The sequence below is a fragment of the Symsagittifera roscoffensis genome, chromosome 3, assembly GCF_963678635.1.
Source record: "Symsagittifera roscoffensis chromosome 3, txSymRosc1.1, whole genome shotgun sequence".
NCBI classification, from domain to species: domain Eukaryota; kingdom Metazoa; phylum Xenacoelomorpha; order Acoela; family Convolutidae; genus Symsagittifera; species Symsagittifera roscoffensis.
Genome location: NC_087064.1, coordinates 58,498,415 through 58,512,687, shown reverse-complemented (window position 1 = coordinate 58,512,687; position 14,273 = coordinate 58,498,415). Strand labels below are relative to the sequence as shown.

Below are 14,273 nucleotides of genomic sequence, written 5' to 3'. Positions count from 1 at the left end.
TCCGAAAATAGTGGGAATTTTATCTCAAGTAGACGTTCTTGACTGAAGAAGAAGCATCATGGCCTAACTTTGTCTAACAACCTACCATAGTAATCAAACTCGTTCATCTGGTCCAGGTCAACTTCATCGGAGGTGTAGATTATGCTCTTAGTGTCTCGCTTGTATCAGCTGCAATCAACCACATGATAGTCTGCCGACCCGCAGTTGGCATAAGAGCAGTGTTATGGGGTTCAAACCACGTCGACTTCGAAGCCTGTACCCCTATGGAAAAATCCGATCAATTGAGAATGAGTTTTTTTTCAAATCAGTTGCATTTAATTTCTAGTACTCTGCCTTGTTTCTTTCCAAGTGGGGGCACTGACTATTAAAAGGGTGCATTAAGTTGCCAACATTGTTTTTGGGTCATCAATTTGCATTCTGTCAGGGAATTTTGATGCCGTGTTGAAGTTTTCAATATTTCTTAAAACTTTCATTGTCAGCGCTTCACCGCAAATTTTTCATATCATCAAGGAACTGATCGGTCGATTCAATTTTTATCTTTTTTCCAGTTTTTCAAACCCTGTCTTGGCTTGACGTCTTTTCAGATCAGAGCCAAATTGATACAATTAGCGTTCAAAGATTTTTCTGGCTGTATGCCGTTCGTTCTTTTGTTTGCCTGCCACGGACTTCATTGCAATACCCTCAAGAATGCCTTACAATCTTTGCTCTCACCTATGTTTCTTGTTCTAGGTGCAATTTCTTGACATCCATCTATGTAACTATGCATCCGATGGAGTCATTTTTAAGTTTTTTGGGCTTTCTGAAGACTCTTTCTTACTTTAGCCATTGCGTCTCTCATTGTTCCAGACTATTGTAACATATGACAGAAGCGTTTTATTCATCCTTTCCCAAGTATTAGCCCACGTTGCTGCGTAAGTTCTCCATGTTGAGTGACCCGTTGTGCCGCGTAAGTCTCAGCTATCTGGAGTCGAAGCAAGGTTGTCTAGTCTTATTAGGTGCGGCTGGCTACGTTCCGGTTCCATGAATTCTGCTCTCAAGTTCAATGGCTTTTTTCTTAGTTTTTTTTCTAGGTTTGATCAATTTCTTACAGAATGAACCCAATTTTAATTGAATGGCGCAAGAGCTTTTGATTTGTTCTCTGCTCAATCTCTTCATTTTTGTCTCAAGTTTTCATAGTTGCCTATACAATTTCTGGTGGCGTATATTTCTCCTGATTTTTTTTCTTTCTCTCTCCTTGTCAATCTCCAATACTTTGTCTACCAACTGCTATATATACTTCTCCTTTCATCTTGCCACCACATAAAAAATGCCTATATCTTCGATCTTATTGCGCTTTTTCTTTTTTCCTCAACTGTTCTCTGCTCGTTTGGCTGCATCAAACATCTAGACGAAATATGATTTCTCCAATAGATCTAGTTCCTCAGTCTGCAAATGATATAACCAGGATGTTTTTGTCAAATTTCCGGCCTGTTTTGGACTGCTTTTTAGTGGTAGCTTTATTTGGCACTGTTGAGTGCGTTCTAATTGTTGACGTGCCAAAGTTTTTCCCATTTGATGTTCTGGTCGTTACCACGTCTTTTTAATCAGTCCTTTATCCCACTAAAAATGTAATTCCTTCCCTAAGTTTATCTGTGAATGACATTTTCTTTGGTTTTGGGTAGTCTCTTTATGTTTGTTCTGTACGTTATATGTCTCATCATCATTGCCAATCTTCGAGAAAACCTATGTTTTTGAATCCTGGTCAGTCGTGTTTGGCATTGGTATTTATTCTTTTACCTTTGTATCAACCTCGTTTAGTCTTTGGTCTGGTGTATCTACATTGGCTTTTCGTCATGTGATTGGTCCATCTTCTTTGTTCTTTAGATCGTCTCTTGTTGTTAGCCGCTGTTGGTTTTCGATTAATTCCTAAGTTTTTCTTATTTTTACCAAACCCAGTGAGATGTATTTTTTATTTTCTAGCTTTTGAATTTTTGGTGATGGTTTCTATGGGCGGATTGGCTCTGAATTACTTCATTTCTTTCATTTACTGACATTATAGTCCTCCTCATACTTGGCTGATGAGTTATTTAATTGTCATTTTCGGAGGATCAATAGTGGTTTGGTTTTTGAATTTGCTATTTTTCTTCATATTTGAGATTGATTTTTGATTTCCAATCAGTTTATTGGGAAAATTTTGAAAACGTTTATGTAAAATTATATAAACAATATTTTAAATGTCAAGTTCGTATGGTTGTGCGCCACATATTTATATGGTTTTAAGTGTTATTTAATCACATGCTATATTTGCTAATAAGGTGTTAGGAGTTTTTACTATTTGCATGAACTTTATTCCACGTGTCAGAAGCTCTACTCCGCTTTCTCTGCTTACCTTCAAAACAAAAACCAGGAAACTTAAACCAACCGTTGGGCAGGTAGAGTGACCCCCAAACACTCCCAGAAAAATTGTTGTAGAGTTGATTGGACCTCCCAAGATTCGAGGAGAAACCTCTGGGCCGTTGATTGAACATTCCAAAACTCTAGCTGAAACATTTATGAAAAAAAAATTGAATTTTCCATGATTCTAGAAAAAGTTACACAATTAATTGTTTATTTTAAAGCTAGAAAATGCATGGACGGTTTTCCAATTAACTTTAACGTCGAGACTAAACTTCTCTGGAGGATTGCGTAAAAATCATAAATTTCTTTACAAAAAGTCTGACATGGATTCTTAATGTTCATATATATATATTTTGAAAACGTTTATGAAAACGTTTGTTTAATTAAAAAAGGGCTGCGTCTATTTATACTAAACTTTATAGCAGCGAGTTTTTCTCAGATTAGTCAAATTGTTGAAAAAAAATCGCTTTTTGTCAGGTGCTTATAGAAAACGGCCTATTTAGCGCCACCACTTCGAGTAGCTCATCACCTATAGGACCCTCTTTTGGTACTATTTTAGAAAACCCGAAACTGTTTTCAAGAATCTGACTCTAAAACTTTTTTGTTGTGTTTTTAGAGAGCTCGGATGGCATTTGGTCAAACTAAAAAAGGTCGACATTATTTTCGATTGTTCTTTTGAAATCGCCCCTTTCCTCAGAAAAATCCTACATCCCCCACACCTAAAAATCCATCCATTTTTCGTCTGTTTTTAATTGATACATAATGCATAATTGATGCTCGGAATAATTTTTGAGATATTGTTTTTGATCTACTAATCAACATGTAACATGAGAGGAGTTCACACTAACATGCCTAGACTTTTCGTCAAATTGCTGGTGTTTTGATATCAACCTGAAAATCGTTGCAAATTTACTTTAAAGTCTGGAATAATTGTGCAATTCCTAAGCATTTCATGCCAATCTAGCATAAACCAAACGCTCTAGCCTGCACGTATAAAGTTTACATTCTTATCTTTTTGCGGGCCCAATACGATAGGTAGAGCCATTAACGATAGGCACACTTTCCCGGAAAGTTAGGAAAGTTTTATGGAAAATCCTTATCACTACCCTCGAGCTATCAGACCTTGCTGAAAAACAAAATGATTTATCCCGGAACCCAAATTGAATTTCCTGTGTTCCGAAATATCTTTTATGTTATAGCTTCCTAATAATACCGGCCAAATGTCTAGTTTAAAACGTCGCAGTGCCAGGTTTGCAAAATTCAATTCCATGATCAAAATACAGGGAAACCTTTTGGTTCAACAGAGCTTTAATCAAAATGACTAGAAAGAACATATACAATTGATTGTTACAAGAACCCATTTCCCTTTCTATAGGTTCCAAAACAATAATACCCATCGAGTTAACATATTGTGGCAGACTTTCAGAGGATAAAAACGGAGATTCAGTTTAAGATTTATTGACCCTGGTTCGCGCTTAGTTTTGTTTCTTTGCAGCCGCAGACATTTGGGCGATTCTCTGAAAATACCTGCTGTTGAGTTGAAAATCTACTTAAATTGCATTACATTTGAACAAAATGGCGTTCAAGGGACCCACTTATGGCATGAGTGCTGAGGTCAAAACCAAGGTCAGTTACATTGTTTTGTGGATGGCTTCATAATGGTTAATAATTTTTGGCGAATTGTCCCCCTCCAATATTGTGGGTGAAACTTTGTTTTTTGATTTGCGTTCTAGGCCTGTATTCGATGAAAAAAATCTCAATGTTGTCCGCTCAAGATTGATATAACTGTGACATTTCAATTCTTAAAAATGGGAGGGTTTTATTCTAAAGCGGACAACAGAACGCAATAAAGAGTTAAGAAACAGTTGTTTAATTGAAGTTTTTATGAGTTTGATGTTCCGACTTTTATGAAACATGACGCATTATTTGCGCTTGATAAGGTTTTTTCTCCACAGATATCTTGAAGCTTCACTTGCAATATTTGAGTGAGTTATTTAAAAATCATCTGGAAGATACCAATGCCTCGAGACTCTTATAACATCCCCCCTGTCACCACCGCCCCGTCATCAGTCATAGAATTTCAAATGCAGATACGGGATCTACTTAATCATGAAAGGGGGAGAATGTTAAGTAGATCACGGGGGGTCGATTTTTTGACCAATCAGAATGCACAAAATTCGAATTCTCAGCACAAGCTCTTGTGCTTATTTACTGATTTCTTTATAGGGGTGGCGATTCTTTAGTAGATACCATAGGGGGTGGGGATAGTTAAGTAGATCCCAGGTACTTCTTATGCGATAACCAGCAGTGCGCTTTCAAAATAATGTATGAAACTCAAATTTGTTTGATATGGGCAACTCAACGATTAATAACCGTAATATTAACCGTAAGAATAATAAACCGTAAGAATAATAACCGTAATATTATAATAAATCGTTCGAATACTGAAACCCAGCCACGGAGAAAAAAAACAACACTAAATTAACAGAAAAAAGTTTGTGTGGGCTCAGTAACCGGCCACCCTGGTTTATAATGAGCAATTTACTTTTTACTTTTTCGCTACTGTTGATATTTTGCATGTTTAATTATTATACATACCAAAAAAGTTGTTACTGCTGTTTTTCAGTGTAGTTTTACGACTTGTTTGAAACAACATTTAATTTGTTCTTTTTTGTAAGATTTCATTTCAGCTGAAGAATTTGTAGTGTTTTTCCTTACTGTACGCGTCAAATCTCCACGAATTCTAAAAAAATCGGATTTCAAACAATTAATTCGAGCATTTTATCGGCAAAATAACTCGGTAACAATGATATTTCCTAACAAACTTTATCATCGGTCACATCGGTAACATCGGCCATAAACCTCTGCATAACTCAAAGCAAGCTGCTAAAAATGGCCAGTATTGGTCCTTGAGACGAATTGCTCTTTTTAAAGGTCAGCCTTAATCAAGGCTGAACCAAATTAGAGCGAAAAGACGGTTAAAATAGGTTTTGGGGGGGGGGGGGGTTCGAACCTGGTTACGGAGCCTCCCATCAAAATCGGGGCATATTTGAGTTTTAGAAAGGAAATAACCTAGTCAGGATTCGAACCCGCACCGAACCCACCGGGACGCACCCTGTATACGCTTGGCTACTGTCCCTATATGCTTTTACATTTTGGTTCAATTTTATATGCATTTATACTCTCGCTTACATTTGCGTTTATATGCTTTTGTACTCTCGCTTACATTTGCGCTGCAACATCCTCCACCCCTAAACAAGGAAGAACGGGAGCGAGCTTTACGGTCGGGCGGGTCAGTTCGCTCGTAACGGTCTTTATGTCGGCAGATCTCGCGCATCCGTCCTTGCCATAGTGCAGTTTTAGGATACGTGCGAGTCGATAATGTCCACGTGGAGTGTCAGGCTCTATGACCCAAGCCAAGTCGCCGGTTTTCAACTTAACGCCTGACTGGTTGTGCCACTTTGCCCTCCTTTTGAGGGAAGGAACGTGTTCCCGCATCCACCGTGTCCATGTTGCGTTAACGTATGATTGCGCTCTGGCGAACCGCTTCTTGTGGTCGAAGTTTTCTTCAAAACTTAGCGACGGAAAATTCGCTCCGTGTTGAACAAGGATAAAATGATTCTTGGTCAACGCCTCTAGATCTAGCGGATTGGAACTAATGGCTGTTAGTGGTCTAGCATTAAGTGATTGCTCAACAAGGCACAGCGTGTTTCTTAGAACCTCCTCAGTTACTCTTCTGTTGCCTAGGATGTCATACAAAACACGCTTGACACTCCGAATTAATCGCTCCCAGGAGCCACCATGGTGCGGTGCGCTGGGTGAATTGAATTTCCACTTGATCCCTTTCTGAACAAAAACAGCGGGTGCCAGCTTGTCCCAACTCTCAACGCAAGCTAAGAGCTCTTTCTGAGCGCCAACAAAGTTCGTGCCGTTGTCGCGCATGATGGTAGTCGGAATACCGCGACGTGCAATAAACCTCTCCACGCCCATCACACAAGAGCCTGTGTCGAGCGAGGGGACCACTTCAATGTGCACCGCTCTAGTGGTGAGACAGGTGAACAAAAAACCCCACCTCTTTTCCCTACTTCTCCGGATTGGAACTAGGAACGACCCAAAGTAGTCGACACCTGTGTTAGAGAAAGGAGGTTGCTTGTAACCAAACCTTTCAATGGGCAGATCAGCCATCATATGAGTTACGGTTTGCGCTTTGCGTTTTCGGCACACAGAGCAAGTATTTTCAATGTTTCGCAGCAACCATCGCAAATTTAACACAACGTATTTCAAAGTAACCACCGCAGGCATGTAATCCAAGCCTTGATGGAAATTCCTAATGTGCAAGTGTCTAACCAATAAACGGACAACTGCGGGCATCAAGTATAATTGGAGGCTTGCTATCGAAATCGGAATTAACCAGGCGGCTGATGCGCCCAGTCGAGCGAAGGATGCCAGCTGGTCCAATGAACGGCAAATACTTGGCAATCCGACTGTTCCTCGTGATAACTTTACCGGATTTTAGTAGTTTTAGCTCACTAGGAAATGTCTCAACATGGGACAGGTACATGGGCTTCTGTCCAGCAATATCCATTTCACACGGGTCTGTAATTTCTAATATACTCGACCGGAAATGTTTATGGGATGGCAGCCATCTTAACAAAATACTACTGTGCGTTTGTATTTTACAATTGAACTGAATCTCTCTCATTTTCTGAAGGGAAAATGTTTTTCTGTCAAAACATCGACAAGGAAATTTGACGAAATTTCCAGACAAATGTCGATATCACATGATGGTCCTTTGAGTCTTATTTTATCAATAACCCTTGTATCGGGCTTGAACGGCCAATCAGTCGTTCTCAGTATACTAGGGGCATTAACCCAGCTGCTTTCCTTGAGGGTCTCCGAATAAATCCCTCGTGTACCGGTATCAGCTGGGTTATCAAGGCTAAGTATGTGATGCCACTGATCAGTGGTGGTAGACTCCAGAATTTCACCAGTGCGATTACTAACAAAAACGGTAGTTTATTACAAAAGTTAAGCCACTGAAGAACAGTGATACTATCTGTCCGAATGAAAATATCCATAACTTTGAAAGTAAGACCTTTCAAAATTTGTTCTTTTAAGCGGGTTGCAAGAAGAGCCGCTTGAAGCTCTAACTTTGGAATAGTGGAATAGATAGCGCTTTCATAGGCGCAACGCGGGCTTTGCCAAAAACAAAGGCTAAATCGGTCTGATGCGAGCTAGCAAGTCGCGCACGAAGGAAAGCGACGGCACAGAAAACATCCTGCAAACTATCACCGAACATGTGAAGTTCTATTCGGTCGAAAGGGTCAGTGAAATAGCTGCGAGGTAAAAGGTCAGTAAATAGCTGCGAGAACCTAACAAATGAAGACCTGAGTGAGTGTCATTCAAGGAACTGCTTTTTGATTTCCTCTGGCAGATCATCGTCCCGTTTTTGACCGCTGATTCGCCAGATATCTTTTAATAGAAGGCAATTTGTAATAGTTATTTTGAGCCACTAACCCAATTGACGATCAACCCCTCTACTAACGACTAAGGTATCTTTTACGTGATCCCACTTACGACCAAGAACATGCGACGACTTGTCTGAACTCGCACAAATATCCTTAACAGGGGAATTAGACTCATGGTTATCCGGATCAAGAGCAGTTGTTACGTCGGGCACGTTGCTGACAAATTTTGTCAGATGAAACCCATCTAGTTTAAGCAACGAGATTAAATCCCTACCTAACTTCAAGGCGTCATCCCTGTTTTGAAAAGAATCCATATAATCATCCATATAAAATTTCTGGACAACAGCCAAAGCAGCTTCGGGGTACTCAGCTTGATTATCCGATGCGGTCTTCTGCAAAGCAAAATTCGCACAAGTCGGCGATTCACGAGCACTAAAAATGTGACGCGTATATTGGCTAACTACCACACTTGATGTGGGGTCCTCCCGCCACAAAAAACGAAGAGAAGGTTGATCTTTTTCACGGACTCTAACCTATTAAAACATCCCTTCAATGTCAGATGAAACGGGGTATTTATGCTGACGGAATATTAAAAGTAAAAAAAATGAGATTTTAAGGAGATCCGGGCCAACCAACAGAGATTTGTTCAAGGAAGAGCCATGACACTTCGATGCCCCATTGAGGACTCGGCACACCTTAACGGTTTTATTCGGGTTCAACACCGGGTGATGCGGGAGATACCACTCACGATCGGCTCGTGATTTGAAATCGTGTGCCTTAACGGTTATGACATATCTTTTTTGTATATTTTCTCTAATTGTTCCGGCGTATTTTTCACGGAGCGACGGATCCTTATCTAGCCTTTTTTCCAAAGACTTTAATTGAGCTAAGGAGGAAAAATAGTTATTCGGTAAAGTACTTTCTTTATCGTTCCAAAGCATTGGTACAATGTACCCCTCACCATCGTGAAAGGTGTCATTTTTCAAAACGGACAAAGCGCGTTTGTCGGCGGCGGAACGGGCATCTACCTGCTTGAAGGCTCCATATGACTCCAACTCATACCAAGCTTTAATTTGGTCCGCAAGAGACATGTCTTCGACAACACAAATAAAGCAAGACGAGTTCGACTTAAAAGACGGCGGTAACGGACCACTTAAAACTCAACCAATCGGAAGGCGTACGGCGCACGGTGAAATAGAGTTCTCCCCCAGAAGGTACTCAACGGGTCTTATGGCATGGTAGAAAACCTGTCCAATAATTATTTCGACGTCCTCATACTTATAATGTATAGGTTTGATCGGAGCCAACTGCGGGTATTTTTCGTGTAATTCAAGAATACTTATGCTATCCGATCCAATTCGAATATGATCCTTAACATAAGCTCGAAAATAAAACGAAAGTTCACTCAGTGTTCATCTCGTGGAATTGAATCCATTTATGGCGAGATTAACGGGAGTGCCAACCAATTGGAGGCGTTTTACGAGATCGGCGGATTACCATGAGTGCATGGAAGCACTATCGCAAAGAGCCAGGGCATTATTAATTGTCGCATCCGAAGAGACAGCGAGTGATGCAACTGGCAGGAGGCCTTTAGTTGACTCCTGGCTATGAAAATCGCCGACGGCAGCGTTAGTCGATACATGTTTAGTGTTTGCTTTACCTGACGCCGGGGAACTTTTAGTATCCTTAGTAGACAAATTTTTCTCAGCTCCATGTAACAGCACATTGTGCGTGCTTTCACAATCTGGCTTGGGGCACTTTCTGGCCTTGCTACAATTACGAAAACTGGGATTGCTCTGTAAACACGCAAAGCAAAGTTTTTGTTCGGCTACTTGTTTCGCTCGTTGCGCAGCGTTTTTCTCTTTGAATACGGCGCAATTCCAAAGAGGGTGTTGACCTTTACATACAGAACTTGGAGGGAACTTTAGTTTTTCTTTAGTCTTATCACTTACTTTTGCATTAACAGCAAACACTTTCGTACCTACTTTTTGTTTCACTGGTTCTTCAGATTTAACCTTAGAATTAATTTTTTTAGCCTCTCATGACCCTCCGCTTTTTCTTTAAGCCATTCGTTGAAATCTAGCAGAGTTGGTCGATGCCACTGGCGTCTTACGGTTTGCCTTGACCAGGCTTCCTTAAGGTTAGGGGGAAGCTTACTCACAGCCTGATTCAGTAAGTTAACACTTTTCAGGCCATCGTTAAAAGATAGAGACTTGAATACCGCAACAAGTCCAGAAATTGTAGAGGAAAAGCCAATTACATTTTCCGAGTTATGCAATTTCAGCGGCGGAAAATTACTCAATTTATCTAGATGAGCCCCTACTACAGCATGCGGCTGCCCGAACTTTCTTTGAAGAGTTGCTAATGCGTCTTTATATAGTACTGTGCTATAGCTATACTCAGCAATTGCGGATTTTGCTTTATCCACTTCGAGCGTTTTCAGATAGGTAAGCTTTTCATCGTCACTGAGTATGGCTGAATCGACCGTCGATATGAACTGCCCAAACCACTCATGCCAATTGAGTGGGTTGCCATCGAACTGGGTCAGCTTCCCTCAGGGAGATGCTGCCTGGCCATTATTCACTCCTGTAAAACTTGATGAGACCATGTAATTTGTTCATGCAGGATAAGTTTCCTCAGGAGCTGTCGAACGAACGTGCTGCTCTTGATTGGGAACTACAACAGCGTCAGGCTGATTGTGGTCGACAGATTCGACCCAGTGACGCGTACGATCCTGTACGTCTTTTGTTAGTTGTGGAGAGACTCGAGTTAAAAATTTTTCCTCAGCATTCTCGCTGATTTCCGACAATTCATCTTCTAACTCAAGCACTTTCAACTCAATTTCTGCCAGTTTTTTCCTGTGTTCTTCAGCCATTTCTTCCAACTCTAAACTGCTTTGTTGTTCTAAAAAAATTAGTTTCATATTGTTTTGCTGCTCTTTCAGCCTTAATGACACCTTTGCCTGCCTCTCAAGTTCCTCTTGTTGTTTCTTTAAAATCATTAAATTGCGCTTTTTCTCAGAAAGTGTTTTCAACGGAACGGCGGTACAAAGACTATATTTCTGGGAACCCGATTGCTGATGTCGGCTGCTTCGGTGTGACAACCTAGAGCGGGTATCTGTTTTATGCGACTGGAGTTTTTTACTTTTTCCAGAATGATGAGAAATTTTTCAGCTGCTATCTATGTTGTACGGCTCTGTTACTGTCTCAAAACTTTTTTTATATGTGATAGCTTCCTGCAAAATTTTATCAATGCTTTGAGCCAACTTATGAAGCTACATATCCTGTGCCGGTATCAATTCGTCGGGGTTGGCACTTTTCGCAGCCATATCAATCAACTCATTATTTACCTCGACCGCTTGTTCTATATAGTTCTTACATTTTTCAAAATAGGTATCACTTTTTGAGCAACGACTCTGACTCTCTATGTATTCCAAAATAATTTCGTGGCATTTATAAAGTTCGTTTTCGAGATTGCTACGTTTCTCAAACAACTTCTTAACTTTTTTCTGAAACTTAATTTCCATGCTTAATAAATTCAGAAATAGAAGACTCAGAAAACACTTTATTCTCACTCAAGTAAAACCACAAAATACTCTAATACATCAAAAACTTACAAGGGGGAGTAACTTGATGTTTTATTGCTTTGAATCTATTGTGAATCGCTCTACGATTTTTAGGCGACAAACGGTTTGCTTCTTCTTAGCTTTCAGTGTACTCAAGTCAGCACTGTATCGTCTAAGTAACAACAGAGTCTTCAACTCAAGGTAAGGGGGCTGGTGCAGCTCTATATACTTTTCGATAAGTAATTGGTCTTTGGCCTTTCGCTTCGAGATAAAATCTCCAACTATGTTAAGAACGAGAATACCTGTCTTTTTCAACTCTTTTTCTATGTTGTTCGTACCGTTGCGGCGACAGTACACAATAGCGGTAATATTCTCCTTGTATCTCAAAAGAAGGCTTTTAAGTTGATCAGTACTCAAACTACGGTTGTTGTTACTGCAGTGCTTATTAATGGAGTTATTTATGGCGTCGTGCCAAAAAACTAGATCTTTCCGATTCGACAAAAAATGATGCAGATAGTATTGGATAGTTTTTTGCGAGTCCCTGGCGTTAAAGTTAAAACTTAATCCAGGCTTTGTGAAACAAGTCTCTTTCACGCGCTGTGGAGACGGTGCGGATAGTTTACGGAGCGCCTGATCCAAGGAACTAGCTCCTAGAATAAATACCATACACTTAAGAGACCTATCCGACGGCTACGTTACGCTCAAGTACCAATGGGTTGGGGAAATTAAGCAGGTCGTTTTAACTCCAACAACGCACACGGAAAAAACCTGAGGATGAAAGAATTCAATTTAACTCACTTAATATCACCGTACCTGACCACTTAACATTAGTGTCGCGCAACGAAGTCAAAAATCGGACGGGCTGAAACGGCTTAGATTTACTTGAACCGAACTGGCTTTCAGTTTCACCAATGGTGGGTGGGGGATCAGGCAAATTGGTTAAATTCCAACAATTTCCTGGAAAAAATCTGAGGATGAAAAAAATCAACTTAGTTTGCCTGATATTTTGCTATCAGACCACTTAACATAAGTTTGGTGTCATCTTATAGTACAGTTTCGCAGAATTCTGGAGACGTTTTGAGGATTTTTTGGCAATTTCTTACTTTTTTCCCAAAATTTTTCGGAAAATTTTGGTCAGCAGGTTCGAGTCGTAAACCAACCCAAAAAAACTACTCTAGTACCTCTTATCTATGTTCCGATTTCACGGATTAATATTCCGTTCACAATTATCCAAAAAAAATTTGGTATCGAAAAAGTTACCACTCGTAGTTTGCTTTGAGTTGGGATACACAATAAGACATCGTATGTAATTTTTTTGCAAAGAAAGTTTATGAAAAAAAACTAGACGAGTCTTACAGTTTTTGACGTTTATGGCACCGGAAATATCTCTTTCACGAGTCTGAACAACTGTTTTCTCGTGCCTGTCTGTGGAAATGGAACACTCTTTCTCGATGAGTAGGGCCAAATCACTTAAGAGGTGGGGATGGGAGGAGGACTTCTGGTGATTATTTGCGCCGCAACATTCTTAGCTGCTCCAAATGTAATCGAATCAAATTCTTTTGAGTCTTTCACGTGTTCCAGCGTTTCCCATTTGTAAAAGTCTGTCGAAATCTATTCTACATTCTCCTGACAAATGTCGATCTGGGCTAGTGCTTCGGAAATCTCTTGTTTCCAATTTCTGCGTCCGAATAGTTTTTCAGCTCAGGGCAAGCTCGGTCGCCGAATGAGCGTGAAGTTCGAAGGAAATTCATTCTCTCTTACAGTCTCTGGAAATTTATTGTCTTCGAATAAAACCGAATGGCTCGCATTTCTTGTGGGGCGACAAAATGTGCGCGTCAATCTCCACGAATTGTAAGAACATCGGATTTTAAACAATTGAATTCGATCATTTTATCGGCAAAATAACTCGGTAACATTAATATTTCTTAAAAAACTTTATCATCGGTCACATCGGTAACATCGGCCATAAACCTCTGCATAACTCAAAGCAAGCTGCAAAAAATGGCCAGTATTTGTCCTTGAGACAAATTGCTCTTTTTAAAGGTCAGCCTTAATCGAGGCTGAACCAAATTAGAGCGAAAAGACAGTTAAAATAGGTTTTGGTGGGTTCGAACCTGGTTATGGAGCGTCCCATCAAGTTCGGGGCATATTTGAGTTCTAGAAACGAAATGACCTAGTCGGGATTCGAAACGGCACCGAACCCGCCGGGACGCACCCTGTAAACGCTTGGCTACTGTCACTATATGCATTTACATTTTGGTTCAATTTTATATGCATTTATACTCTCGTTTACATTTGCGTTTATATGCATTTGTACTCTCGCTTACATTTGCGCTGCAACACTTACAAAACTTGAATATCGACAATTAGTGTTTTTGATGCTTTAACTTATTGACTCTGTCAACCCAGTGCTTCCAGATCAATTTAAATGATGTCCTACCTGATGGAGCGGACAATTTGCTTATTTTCTTTGATCTATTTTTTACCCGCACTGAAGTTTTCGGATAAAAATAGATTATATTGAGAAAATGTTGCGGAAAATCTTGCCATTATAATCGATTATGTGTAACCAATTTGAGCATCATTTTCTATTTTAATAGAAAGAAAATAGATTATTTTCATGAAGATTATATTGCCTTATAATTCCACTAAAATGTTTTTTTATCTCCACATAATCTCAGCAAAATCTATTTTTTTTCGCCCTGAAATCGCCATAAAATTGCTATAAAATCTATTGTTTTTGTCATAAAATCGCAACAAAATCTATTGTATTTGCCATAAAACTGCCAAATAATCGCAACAAAAACTATTGCTATCGCCATAAAACTGCAGTAAAATCTAGGGCCCAAAACATCAATTATGTT

The 14,273-nt window shown here is 39.8% G+C and overlaps 2 protein-coding genes across 2 annotated transcripts in view; both read left to right on the top strand.

Annotated features, from left to right (window-relative positions):
• Positions 1-14,273, top strand: part of LOC134842748 (gamma-taxilin-like) — a 206,682-nt gene that overhangs the window by 13,363 nt on the left and 179,046 nt on the right. The gene's annotated exons all lie outside the window — the stretch shown is intronic.
• Positions 3,592-14,273, top strand: part of LOC134842220 (calponin-1-like) — a 35,512-nt gene continuing 24,830 nt past the window's right edge. Inside the window, exon 1 of the mRNA XM_063858454.1 lies at positions 3,592-4,002. Coding sequence (XP_063714524.1) covers positions 3,952-4,002 — 51 coding nt within the window. The 5' untranslated portion in view covers positions 3,592-3,951. The remainder of the gene's footprint in view (positions 4,003-14,273) is intronic.